The 14477-nt window shown below is 42.1% G+C and overlaps 1 long non-coding RNA gene and 1 gene segment (V, D, J or C); both read right to left on the bottom strand.

Moving 5' to 3' along the window:
* Positions 1-2500: 2500 nt before the first annotated feature.
* Positions 2501-3855, bottom strand: LOC120833200 (uncharacterized). Its single transcript, XR_013452785.1, has 3 exons — positions 3715-3855; positions 3280-3384; positions 2501-2536 (listed from the first exon to the last, which is right to left on the bottom strand). It is a non-coding gene; the product is annotated as an uncharacterized LOC120833200 (long non-coding RNA).
* A 3831-nt stretch (positions 3856-7686) lies between these two features.
* On the bottom strand, positions 7687-8401 carry LOC120813959 (immunoglobulin lambda constant 1-like). The segment is given in 2 exon segments: positions 7687-8009; positions 8371-8401. Coding segments are annotated over 2 exon segments (354 nt in total).
* Between the last annotated feature and the right edge of the window lie 6076 nt (positions 8402-14477).

The raw sequence follows: 14477 nt of genomic DNA, 5'->3' as shown, positions 1-14477 counted from the left end.
GATAATCTTATAATCCATCTGCAATATAAATGATTCATATTCATTTTCCTTCCTCCATTCTGACCAAACAGGGCGGAATCCAGCAGAGACGAGTGTGTTCACCCACAGATGTTATAATTTGAGTATCTGTTAAGCTTCCCTGCCCACCGCAACACACACACACACACACACACACGTACACACACATAGACATATCAATGATGAAGATGTGATTGGTTTCCCTGCTGATGCTGGCAGGATACATTAAGACACACTAGTTTGAGTGTGTCTTAATGTATGTGTCTTCTAGTAGACACAATAATTTGAATGTTTTACAAACATTCAAATGGCTTTAATATTCAACTGTTCTCCTGTATCAAAGTCTGCTGGTGAAGGAGAGTTGATGATGATCTCAGTACCTGCAGGAACCAGAACAGCCTCCCAAACTGCTGCTTTAGTCGGATCAGAAACAGAACCTCTGATCAGTGGAGTCCAAGCTGAGAGTGCAGTAGATACTCTATAATAGAGTATGTGGTGATGTGCACACGGGGATCCAGAGTCAAACAAAAAAGACTCTCAGATGAGACTGCACACATGTTGCTTTGGTGAAGCTTCGCCCTGTTGCAGGAGACTCTGATGTGCACCACTGCTCACCTGAAGATCAGCACAGTCACCCAAAGCACAACCGTACAACACTCACTGAAATCCACCTCCAGTCAAATGCAGAGCGAAACTTAGATGTTCATGTCTCTGACATTCAGGTTTTCTTCCCTTTACAGATGTTCAATCATGTATACTGCCACTAAGTTGGAAATTACTTCTCTTTTGGTGTCCATGCAGTTGGAGAACCAGGAAAGGGAGGCTTCACATGTTAAAGAATTTAAAAGTAGTTAAAATGGAAAGAGCGTTAGCAAACAAGGGAACCGACACAGAGGTTTTGACTCCACACTCGAGGATGAACTGTCACTCCGCCTCATCTCGGCCTTTTCAGTTTCACAAGGGCAGCTGTGTGTTTGCCTTTGAAACCTCATTTTGCATGATTTCAATGCCTCACTGCTCCTCACTGTTTTAAGTTCTCCTGACACAGAAAGTCGCAACAGTTTTCATGAACGCACACTGAAAACTGCACCAGGATGATGTGGTCAATAATCCTCTTGTTGGCTGTTCTGTGCCACGGTGAGACATTTTGAAAACTATCTGACAGATGTTTTTGTCTTGTTACTATTATAATTTACCGCTGCTCTTTATTGTGAGACATGTGTCATTTCTTATCAATGTTTATATTTCATTTCTTATTTCAGACACTTCTGCAAACCAATTCCTGACTCAGACAGACCCTTCCAAGGCCGTCGGTCTCAGAGGGACTGTGACCATCAGCGCCAAGGGGAGTTCAGATATCGGTGCTGATCTCAGTTGGTACCTTCAGAAACCTGGACAGGCTCCAAAACTTCTCATTTACAAGTCATCAACTCGCTTCTCTGGAACTCCTCCTCGATTCAGTGGCAGTCGTTCTGGTTCTGACTACACTTTAACCATCAGTGGTGTTGAGGCTGAAGATGTTGGCAATTACTACTGTTTTGGTGATCATGGAAATTGGGTGTTCACACAGTGATTTAGAGCCGTACAAAAACCTCCTTCACTTTGATAGCAGTGAAATCGGCCTGCTGCAGGTGCAGAGGGTTGGTGGAGAGACTGTGGTGAGGAAATCATTGTCCAGTGAACACAACACGAGAGTCATCAAGCAGAACCACAATGAATCTAAATAAAACAGAAGCACACTCACAGGCACTCTACTATATGAACTAAAATTAAATGTCTTTTTTTGGCAGTTCAGTCAGTCTCTCTATGAATTATTAGGGGAGGTTAGTTTCTTGTTGGACCATAACTTCTAATGTATATATAAAGAAAATCTTCTCAATTGCTTATGAAACATTCCAAACAGAAATAAAATATATATTTTATTCCTTAGAATATATCAAAATGTGTTAAAATGGATACACAGACACTGAATAACTATAATCCACTTTTTTATTCATAGTTTTATCAAAACGTCACATTTTTGATGAATCAACGAATGATGATGGATGGAAAAACATTCTTTAATTCAGTTTAATTTTTAAAGTAATGAACAAAAAGAAGAATATCAGAAAGTAACAAACTCTGAGAGCTGAGAAACAGAGGAGATCTGTAGCTATGAAATCCACCAAAGAAGCTGCATCATTTCCACACAAGCTCTACTCGGAGCAGCGGTCAGGGTCCAGGGTTTGAGTGACAGGGCTCTGTCCATCCAGACCCGCCTCACAGCTCACTGAGCCCGCCTTCCTCCACTGGTCTGCAGTGAGGCTCAGGGTGCTGCTCCAGCTGTAGCGGCCGTCCCTCCCCAGGAACTCCTGGCTGTGTGACACCCCTGAGGAGGAGCTGCTGCCCCCCAGCTTCCAGCTCAGACTCCAGGCTGAGGGGAAGCCGCCGCTGGCCAGACACACCAGTGTGGCTGCGCCCTGCTGCAGCTCCTCTGTGGAGGGGGGGAGGACGGTCAGGGTGGGCCGCACCACACCCACTGGAGGAGAGAGAGGGGGGTGATAGAAAATACATTTTAAAATAAACAAAAAATAACTTCCTGTTGATTTCTTATATTTAATTAAGTTAAGTAAGTAAGTAAAAACAGAGTAGGTTATGTTCCAGTTGCAGTCTTAAATCACTCTGTATCAGACCACCGGCCACATGATTCAAGTGTAAATGTTACTAAAAAGGATTTTCAATAACAATCAATCATGTAGGTTTTCTAGTGGATAAATTGTGATTTTCCGTTAAAACTGACGGTTTAAAAGCACAAATACAACTAAAACCTTTGTCATCTGTCTCTTTCACTTCCTTTTCACTAAACGTAAAATCAATGAACCGTGAACACAAAGATAAGCTGCATTTACTGATAAAATCATATCTTTGTTGGACAAAAAATCCACTTCACATTTTAAATCATGAAAACATTTAATATTTTCTAATAATATTTAAATATTTTTAGAACAAAAAGTCTTGTTCGATCAAACTTTTTTAAAACAGTCAGAGAAAAAGGTTTTATGAGAAAGAGAAAATAATGTACAGAAATATAGTTATTTATCCTCTTTAAAATGAAATGACACACAAGACTGATTCACTTTAGATGTCTGAATCGTTCTCAGTTTGTAAGTTCAGATTGATGAAATAAGTAAATTATAATGAACAATCTATAAATACTGATACTGATCAGAGTTTAGTTACATTTTCTATATTTGTAATAAAATAAGAATCAGTGGTACTTACAATCAATGAAGAGTTTTGTTCCTCCACCAAACGTGAGCCACAGTGACACAAACCCATTGAGTGGCTGTACAAAAACCTCCTGCTCCGCCAACAAGCATCTATCCGCTGAAAAACTCAATACTGTTTGAAACAAAGTCTGCTTTCTTAAAAATAAAATGTTTCTCTGCTGATATAGACCTAAATAATCATTTAAATCAAATTCATTAATTTTATCTTTTCATTTACAAACCTGGTAAAGAAACGATTATGATCTCTTTGTAACAAAGTCAGCTTTTCACAGCTTTTTTTTTATATCACGTGATAATTGGTTAAGTTAATTAATAATGAATAATATCAATAATGATATTCGTGCTGAGCCGAATTTCAATATGCTATTCATTCACAGTTAACTCTGTCAGAAAACGAAAGGCAGACAAACACACACATGATACCAACCAAAGTGAACACAAATGTCCTTAAATCTTCATCTTCTGATATAACTGTTTCTTCTATTCTATTAAGACCATCGTGTTGAAGCGAGCAGTATTCCTTGGCTTGGTGTCCCACGTTGCCCTCACTCTTTGGACAGCAGTGAAATCATTTCCTTAGAGAGGAGGCTTTGCATCGTCAGCTGATCCTCCAGGGAACTGAGAAGGTTTATAGTCCTGTGACTTCAACGCTGCAGGACTCACATCTGTCAGTCAACACAAACACAAGCACCATGACTCTGATCACATCCTCATGTGGACGCTTGCCTGCTGCTGCTTTACAGGTTCATTCACTCAGCAACACGTCAAACATGCTGGGCTGCTCTTTCTCTCATGTATTTAAGTAATGATTTGTGTTTGTCTGCAGGATTCAGCGGTCAGGTGACTGTGACTCAGCTCTGCTCCAGGATCTACAGCCACTCTCACCTGCAAGACCAACAGAGATGTTGGAAACTGTAACCACGGTCAATGTATGTTCTGGTATCAACAGAAATCTGGACAGGAACCGAAGTTCCTTATAAAACACGTGAGCATCAAACATTCAGGAACAGCTGCTCGGTTTAGTGGCAGTGGAAGCGGCTCCGACATTACTTTGAGCATCAGTGGAGTTCAGACTGAAGATGCAGCAGTTTATTCAATTCATTGGGTTTTAAATCCCCCGAGGACAGCATCAAATTAAAGATATGAATAAAGATGATGGGGACGATCATTCTCATTGCTCAAGCATTGCTAGTAATAGAGTGCATTTAATCCGCTTCCCTCAAATAATTCCACCTCTACTACATTTTATTTTGAAACATTGTGGTTTTCACACATTTATGAGCTCATTACTTCACACTTAGATTTCCCGTATAAAATACTAAAGTAAGTTGAAAATATTTGCATCAAATATGCACAACACATTTTAGTAAAAAAAAACGAGAAAAACAAAACAAAACAGTATTGTGTGTATTTGATCAAGTTAATAGGCCACTTTGACTCTCAGGTTGTAGTAATTTTACTTTAATTCACAAGATGGCAGTGTAGATCAGATGTAAGATGCATTGAAAGTCTCATTCTCACAGTTTAGATCACACACCAGGTGATGAATCCACGTACAAGTCAGAGAATGAGCGATTAGAGAGGAAGAAGTTTTTTTTAATCCTTCAGTTAACGTGTCAACTGCTGTGGGAATGTAAGGCTTTAAACTGGCTTTAAACACAAGACATGTTCTTTGTGTACACAAATTTCTGTACCAATTCATCCTGAGTTCCCTGAGTTGTTTAATGATGGACTCAAAACCCCAAAATGTGTAGATGAGCCTGAGACAATCGAGTCCAGCAGTGTTTGGAGGTTGTGTTTGACCTGCTTTGAGTACTACATGAGACGGGTTTTTTACCTCTTTTTACTGTTTTAGAAAATTTGATTAAAAGCCTTTGAACTTAAACAGATGTTGGATGTAAAACCCACTCGTATGGTGCTCAACAGGTTGGGCGCAAACACACAAACAGACTGGTTGATACTTTCAACAGGCTGGAAAACATCTTCCAGTTACATGTTTGTGTAAGTGGTTGAGTTCTAAAGGATTGTGTTGTTGTAAATCATGAAACCAACAACTTCTGGCTTTGAATATCATCCACACAGTATGTAAATTATTATTAAAGGAGCACTTAAGGCTTGTGTCTGGATCATTGAATGGGCCTTTTAGGGATCCCAGCGGGCAGAAAGTCAGACGGCTACAATGACAATAAAATACATTAAGAACAAACTGAGAACAAGCGACAAACAACCACCACACATTTGTAAATCGGGAGACCGATGCAGAAAAAAGGATCGACTACAAAGAGAAACTTAACAACAATGATGAGACACTACGAAAAGTCTGAGGAAACTATTCCTGAAAAAGGAGAATAGGCTTTTGTTTTGTTGGTCACAGGTTGATAATCTTATTATCCATCTGCAATATGAACAATTCATATTTATTTTCCGTCTCCCGTTTTGACCAAAGAGGGTGGTGTACAGCAAAGGTCTAATATATTACAGAGTGCACATTGTTATTCTCTTGTAGGATCTGTAACTCTCCTGTATCAAAGTCTGCTGGTGAAGGAGAGTTGATGATGATCTCAGTACCTGCAGGAACCAGAACAGCCTCCCAAACTGCTGCTTTAGTGGGATCAGAAACAGAACCTCTGATCAGTGGAGTCCAAGCTGAGAGTGCAGTAGATACTCTATAATAGAGTATGTGGTGATGTGCACACGGGGATCCAGAGTCAAACAAAAAAGACTCTCAGATGAGACTGCACACATGTTGCTTTGGTGAAGCTTCGCCCTGTTGCAGGAGACTCTGATGTGCACCACTGCTCACCTGAAGATCAGCACAGTCACCCAAAGCACAACCGTACAACACTCACTGAAATCCACCTCCAGTCAAATGCAGAGTGAAACTTAGATGTTCATGTCTCTGACATTCAGGTTTTGTCCCCTTTACAGATGTTCATTCATGTATACTGCCACTAAGTTGGAAATTACTTCTGTTTTGGTGTCCATGCAGTTGGATAACCAGGAAAGGGAGGCTTCACATGTTAAAGAATTTAAAAGTAGTTAAAATGGAAAGAGCGTTAGCAAACAAGGGAACCGACACAGAGAGGTTTTGACTCCACACTCGAGGATGAACTGTCACTCCGCCTCATCTCGGCCTTTTCAGTTTCACAAGGGCAGCTGTGTGTTTGCCTTTGAAACCTCATTTTGCATGATTTCAATGCCTCACTGCTCCTCACTGTTTTAAGTTCTCCTGACACAGAAAGTCGTAACAGTTTTCATGAACGCACACTGAAAACTGCACCAGGATGATGTGGTCAATAATCCTCTTGTTGGCTGTTCTGTGCCACGGTGAGACATTTTGAAAACTATCTGACAGATGTTTTTGTCTTGTTACTATTATAATTTAAACCGCTGCTCTTTATTGTGAGACATGTGTCATTTCTTATCAATGTTTATATTTCATTTCTTATTTCAGACACTTCTGCAAACCAATTCCTGACTCAGACAGACCCTTCCAAGGCCGTCGGTCTCAGAGGGACTGTGACCATCAGCGCCAAGGGGAGTTCAGATATCGGTGCTGATCTCAGTTGGTACCTGCAGAAACCTGGACAGGCTCCAAAACTTCTCATTTACAAGTCATCAACTCGCTTCTCTGGAACTCCTCCTCGATTCAGTGGCAGTCGTTCTGGTTCTGACTACACTTTAACCATCAGCGGTGTGGAGGCTGAAGATGTTGGCGATTACTACTGTCTTGGTTACCATGGAGTTGGAGAGTTCACACAGTGATTTAGAGCCGTACAAAAACCTCCTTCACTTTGATAGCAGTGAAATCGGCCTGCTGCAGGTGCAGAGGGTTGGTGGAGAGACTGTGGTGAGGAAAACATGGTCCAGTGAACACAACACGAGAGTCATCAAGCAGAACCACAATGAATATGAATAAAACAGAAGCACACTCACAGACAATCTTATATATGAACTTAAATTAAATGTTTATTCTTGGCAGTTCAGTCAGTCTCTCTATGAATTATTAGGGGAGGGTAGTTTCTTGTTGGACCATAACTTCTAATGTATATATAAAAAAAATCTTCTCAATTGCTTATGAAACATTCCAAACAGAAATAAAATATATATTTTATTCCTTTGAATGTATCAAAATGTGTTAAAATGGATACACAGACACTGAATAACTATAATCCACTTTTTTATTCATAGTTTTATCAAAACGTCACATTTTTGATGAATCAACGAATGATGATGGATGGAAAAACATTCTTTAATTCAGTTTAATTTTTAAAGTAATGAACAAAAAGAAGAATATCAGAAAGTAACAGACTCTGAGAGCTGAGAAACAGGAGATCTGTAGCTATGAAATCCACCAAAGAAGCTGCATCATTTCCACACAGGACGTGTTGCTGAAGCTCTACTCTGAGCAGCGGTCAGGGTCCAGGGTTTGAGTGACAGGGCTCTGTCCATCCAGACCCGCCTCACAGCTCACTGAGCCCGCCTTCCTCCACTGGTCTGCAGTGAGGCTCAGGGTGCTGCTCCAGCTGTAGCGGCCGTCCCTCCCCAGGAACTCCTGGCTGTGTGACACCCCTGAGGAGGAGCTGCTGCCCCCCAGCTTCCAGCTCAGACTCCAGGCTGAGGGGAAGCCGCCGCTGGCCAGACACACCAGTGTGGCTGCGCCCTGCTGCAGCTCCTCTGTGGAGGGGGGGAGGACGGTCAGGGTGGGCCGCACCACACCCACTGGAGGAGAGAGAGGGGGGTGATAGAAAATACATTTTAAAATTAAACAAAAAATAACTTCCTGTTGACTTCTTATATTTAATTGAATAAAACAGAATAGGTTACGTTCCAGTTGCAGTCTTAAATCACTCTGTATCAGACCACCGGCCACATGATTCAAGTGTATTAATGATCAATGACAATCATTTAAATTTTTGGTAGATTTGATAGCTACAGATATCATCTGTTTCTCAGCTCTCCAGAGTTGATATACTGATGTAAAATCATGGATGCAACAGAAGTTTCTCAAACTCAACTGCAATAAATCTGAAATACTCATTATCGACCTTCTCTCTCAACATTGATGGGTCCATCGTCCCACCGTCCAGCCTGCTCTGCAACCTCGGTACCATCCTAGACCCCACCCTTTCTTGCCAACCACCAAGACTGCCTTCTTCCACCTCAGGAACATTGCACAGCTCAAACCCTCCCTCTCCTCTGCCACCACCCAAATTCTCATCCATGCCCTCATAACCTCCAGACTTGACTACTGCAACGGCATCTTCTACGACTCTCCCAACAAAATCCTCAACAAACTCCAATATGTCCGGAACTCTGCAGCTCGACTGCTCACTCCCCCCGCCGGACCAAGCACCGGACCTGGGGCGACAGGGCCTTCTGTGCTGCTGCACCTCCCCTCTGGAACGCCCTGCCCATCCAAATCCACCGGGCTCCCACCATATCCTCATTCAAACCAAACCCACCTCTTCAAATTCACTTTCAAATGCTCCTACATGACTCATTCTCCAGTACTATTTTTTTTTTATCTGTGTGTATCTGTACGTTTCTCTTACTTAGATTTACATTGTAAAGCGTCTCTGTCTAAAACTGACAGTTTCAAAACATACAACTAAAACCTTTGTCATCTGTCTCTTTCACTTCCTTTTCACTAAATGTAAATCAATGAACCGTGAACTCAAAGAAAAGCTGCATTTACTGATAAAATCATATCTTTGTGAAAAGAAATCCACACCTCATTTTAAATCATGAAAACATTTAATATTTTCCAATAATATTTAAATATTTTTAGAACGAAAAGTCTTGTTTGACCAAACTTGACTTTTTTAAAACAGTCAGAGAAAAAGGTTTTAATAAAAAGAGAGTATAATGTACAGAAATATAGTTATTCATCCTCTTTAAAATAAAATGACACACAAGACGGATTCACTTCAGATGTCCGAAAAGTTCTCAGTTTGTGAGGTCAGATTGATACAAAAAGAAATTATAATGAACAACCTACAAACACTGATACTAATCAGAGTTTCAAGTTACATTTTCTGTATTTGTAATAAAATAAGAATCAGTGGTACTTACAGTCAATGAAGAGTTTTGTTCCTCCACCAAACGTGAGCCACAGTGACACAAACCCATTGAGTGGCTGTACAAAAACCTCCTGCTCCGCCAACAAGCATCTATCCGCTGAAAAACTCAATACTGTTTGAAACAACGTATGCTTTCCTAAAAATAAAACGTTTCTCTGCTGATATAGACTTAAATAATCATTTTAATTAAATTAAATTATTTTATATTTTCATTTCAGAGCGGGATAAAGAAACGATCATGATCTCTTGGTAAAAAAGTCTTTTTTTCGCAGTTTTTTATCATGTGATAATTCGTTAAATTAATTAATAATTAATAACATTAACTTAGAATTGAGCCGAATTCCAATATGCTATTCATTCACAGTTAACTCTGTGAGAAAATGAAAGGCAGACAAACACACACATGATACCAACCAAAGTGAACACAAATACCCTTAAATCTTCATCTTCTGATATAACTGTTTCTTCTATTCTATTAAGACCATCGTGTTGAAGCGAGCAGTATTCCTTGGCTTGGTGTCCCACGTTGCCCTCACTCTTTGGACAGCAGTGAAATCATTTCCTTAGAGAGGAGGCTTTGCATCGTCAGCTGATCCTCCAGGGAACTGAGAAGGTTTATAGTCCTGTGACTTCAACGCTGCAGGACTCACATCTGTCAGTCAACACAAACACAAGCACCATGACTCTGATCACATCCTCATCTGCAAGTGATGAACAACTACCACACATTTGTAAAATGACAGACCGATGCACAATCCGACCAAAAAAGAATCAACTGCGAAAAGAGGTACTTAACTAACAAGCCGAGACACGACAGACGAGAAACGCCACAAAGTCGTAAATAAAACACTACAAATGGTTCACAGAGGCTGTGATTTCTCACATTGGCTTCTGTGAGGACAGCTGTGTACCATCATGCACCAGGGTGAGTTATAACAAGGACAATCCCTGGTTTACAGCGGAACTCAGAAACTTCGACTCCAGAAGGATCAGGCATTTAGGAGTGGGGACAAATACAGGTTTAGCAAGGCGGTGAGAGTTGCTTAACGAATGTACTCTGAGAAACTGCAGCAACAGTTCTCAGTAGTGACTCTTCGGTGTGGAGAGGCATTCAACACCTCACAAACCACAAGCCAAACCCCCCCAACCCATGAATGACCTCCGCCTGGCAGACGAGCTGAATGAGTTCTACTGCAGATTTTACAGACAATGGGACAGTCCTGGCTCAGCTCCACCAACCTGCCCCAGACCCCCACCCCTCAACTTCATCCTCCAGCATCTGGACTCCCCAGGAACCCACGCGAGGATCCTGTTTGTGAACTTCAGCTCTGCTTTCAACACCATGCATCCCGTCTCTGCTGCAGAAAAAACTCTCCCAGCTGTACGTGCCCGACTCCACCTGCAAGTGGATCACAGACTTACTGTCTGACAGGAAGCAGCACGTGAAGCTGGGGAAACATGTCTCAGCCTCTCGGACCATCAGCACCGGTTCCCCCCAATGCTGCGTTCTTTCCCCTCTGCTCTTCTCCCTGTACACCAACAGCTGCACCTCCAGTCCCCAGTCTGTCAAGCTCCTGAAGTTTGCGGCACCACCCTCATTGGACTAATCTCTGGTGGGGACGAGTCCGCCTACAGGCGGGAGTCTGACCATCTGGTGTCGTGGTGCAGCCAGAACAACCTGGAGCTCAACGTTCTGAAGACAGTAGAGATGGTTGTGGATTTCAGGAAGAACACAGTCCCCTCCTCCCCCGTAACCACTGTGGATTCCTTTTGTTTCCTGGGCTCCATCATCACCCAGGACCTCAAGTGGGAGCTGAACATCAGCTCCATCACCAAGAAGGCTCAGCAGAGGTTGTTCTTCCTGAGGCAGCTGAAGAAATTCAACCTGCCAAAGACGATGATGGTGCACTTCTACACGGCCATCATCGAGTCCATCCTCTGCTCCTCCATCACCGTCTGGTACGCTGCAGCCACAGCCAAGGACAAGGGCAGGCTGCAGCGTGTCATCCGCTCTGCAGAGAGGGTGATCGGCTGCAATCTGCCGTCTCTGCAGGACTTGTTCGCTTCCAGGTCTCTGAAGCGAGCTAAAAAGATCGCGGCCGACCCCTCTCACCCCGGACATAAACTGTTTGTGCCCCTTCCATCTGGCAGGAGGCTGAGGTCCATCAGGACTAAGACCTCCTGCCACACGAACAGTTTCTTCCCGTCGGCAGTCGGGCTCATCAACAGAGCCGGGTTCACATACACTTGTCACTTTTCACAACACAGTTGTTTAGAGTACAGTTTTCTGTCTGCTAGAGCACTTGATTTTTTACTTTTTTTTAAAAAACTTTCTTTTTAAGTTAATTTCCTTTTTATCCTTTATTTTACATTTTTATTCTATATCCCCCTAGCCCATAGCCTTCTATTTTGTTTTATACCATAGAGTTAAATTGTAAATTTGTAAATTGAACATGCCATGTCATCTGTCTTGTTGTCCATTGGCTCATTGTCTTACTGTCTGATATTATGCACCAACCGCCATGTCAAGTTCCTTGTTTATCAAACATATTTAGGCAATAAATGTTACTAATTAAATATTCCCGAAGAGTGAGGATATTATTCCTAAAAAAGAAGATTAGGGTTTTTGTGCTGCTCAAGGTTAATAATCTCATTCATTCGCGATTCATATTTTTTTACATTCTCCCATTTTGAGCAAAGAGGGCGGTATTCACCAAAGAGACGACAAGCGTGTTCACCCACTGATGTTATACTTCAATGATGAAGATGTGACTGGTTTCCCTGCTGATGCTGGTAGACTACATTAAGGGTGACACACTAGTTTGAATGTTTCTCTCTACAGCAACTGACAAACATTAAAATGGATTTCAGTTTCAACTGTTCTTTATATGATATATTACACACAGTAGACAGATCAACGTGCAACCGCTCATTAACTCTCTGGTGTAGTAGAGAGGGTGAACGATGATCTCAGTACCTGCAGAAACCAGAACAGCCTCCCACCTGCAGAGTCAAACAAAAAAGACTCTTTCAAGTGAGACTGCACACGTGTTGCTTTGGTGAAGCTTCGCCCTGTTGCAGGAGACTCTGATGTGCACCACTGCTCACCTGAAGATCAGCACAGTCACCCAAAGCACAACCGTACAACACTCACTGAAATCCACCTCCAGTCAAATGCAAAGTAAAACTTAGTTTTGTCCACTTTACAGTTCCAGATGTTCATTCATGTATACTGCCATTAATGTTGGAAATTACTTCTGTTTTGGTGTCCATGCCGTTGGAGAACCAGGAATGGGAGGCTTCACATTTAAAAAGCAGTTAAGAAGGAAAAACCATTAGCAAACAAGGGAACCGACACAGAGAGGTTTTGACTCCACACTCGAGGATGAACTGTCACTCCGCCTCATCTCGGCCTTTTCAGTTTCACAAGGGCAGCTGTGTGTTTGCCTTTGAAACCTCATTTTGCATGATTTCAATGCCTCACTGCTCCTCACTGTTTTAAGTTCTCCTGACACAGAAAGTCGTAACAGTTTTCATGAACGCACACTGAAAACTGCACCAGGATAATGTGGTCAATAATCCTCTTGTTGGCTGTTCTGTGCCACGGTGAGAGATTTTGAAAACTATCTGACAGATGTTTTTGTCTTGTTACTATTATAATTTAAACTGCTGCTCTTTATTGTGAGACATGTGTCATTTCTTATCAATGTTTATATTTCATTTCTTATTTCAGACACTTCTGCAAACAAATTCCTGACTCAGACAGACCCTTCCAAGGCCGTCGGTCTCAGAGGGACTGTGACCATCAGCGCCAAGGGGAGTTCAGATATCGGTGCTGATCTCAGTTGGTACCTTCAGAAACCTGGACAGGCTCCAAAACTTCTCATTTACGACTCATCAACTCGCTTCTCTGGAACTCCTCCTCGATTCAGTGGCAGTCGTTCTGGTTCTGACTACACTTTAACCATCAGCGGTGTTGAGGCTGAAGATGTTGGCGATTACTACTGTCTTGGTTACCATACAGGTGGAGTGTTCACACAGTGATTTAGAGCCGTACAAAAACCTCCTTCACTTTGATAGCAGTGAAATCGGCCTGCTGCAGGTGCAGAGGGTTGGTGGAGAGACTGTGGTGAGGAAAACATGGTCCAGTGAACACAACACAAGAGTCATCAAGCAGAACCACAATGAATATGGATAAAACAGAAGCACACTCACAGACACACTATATGAACTAAAATGAAATGTTTATTCTTGGCAGTTCAGTCAGTCTCTCTATGAATTATTAGGGGAGGTTAGTTTCTTGTTGGACCATAACTTCTAATGTATATATAAAAAAAATCTTCTCAATTGTAGCTCTAATGATGGCTACTTATGAAACGTTCCAAACAGAAACAAAATATATATTTCATTCCTTAGAATATATCAAAATGTGTTAAAATGTATACACAGACACTGAATCATTATAATCCACTTTTTTATTCATAGTTTTATCAAAACGTCACATTTTTGATGAATCACCGAATGATGATGGATGGAAAAACAATCTTTAATTCAGTTTAATTTTAAAAGTAATGAACAAAAAGAAGAATATCAGAAAGTAACAGACTCTGAGAGCTGAGAAACAGAGGAGATCTGTAGCTATGAAATCCACCAAAGAAGCTGCATCATTTCCACACAGGACGTGTTGCTGAAGCTCTACTCGGAGCAGCGGTCAGGGTCCAGGGTTTGAGTGACAGGGCTCTGTCCATCCAGACCCGCCTCACAGCTCACTGAGCCCGCCTTCCTCCACTGGTCTGCAGTGAGGCTCAGGGTGCTGCTCCAGCTGTAGCGGCCGTCCCTCCCCAGGAACTCCTGGCTGTGTGACACCCCTGAGGAGGAGCTGCTGCCCCCCAGCTTCCAGCTCAGACTCCAGGCTGAGGGGAAGCCGCCGCTGGCCAGACACACCAGTGTGGCTGCGCCCTGCTGCAGCTCCTCTGTGGAGGGGGGGAGGACGGTCAGGGTGGGCCGCACCACACCCACTGGAAGAGAGAGAGGGGGGTGATAGAAAATACATTTTAAAATGAAACAAAAAAAAACTTCCTGTTAACTTCTTATATTTAATTGAATA

Source organism: Gasterosteus aculeatus, chromosome 15 (assembly GCF_964276395.1).
Source record: "Gasterosteus aculeatus chromosome 15, fGasAcu3.hap1.1, whole genome shotgun sequence".
Classification (NCBI taxonomy): Eukaryota; Metazoa; Chordata; class Actinopteri; order Perciformes; family Gasterosteidae; genus Gasterosteus; species Gasterosteus aculeatus.
Note: the sequence above shows the minus strand (reverse complement) of the source record. Positions and strands in the feature narration are given on the sequence as shown.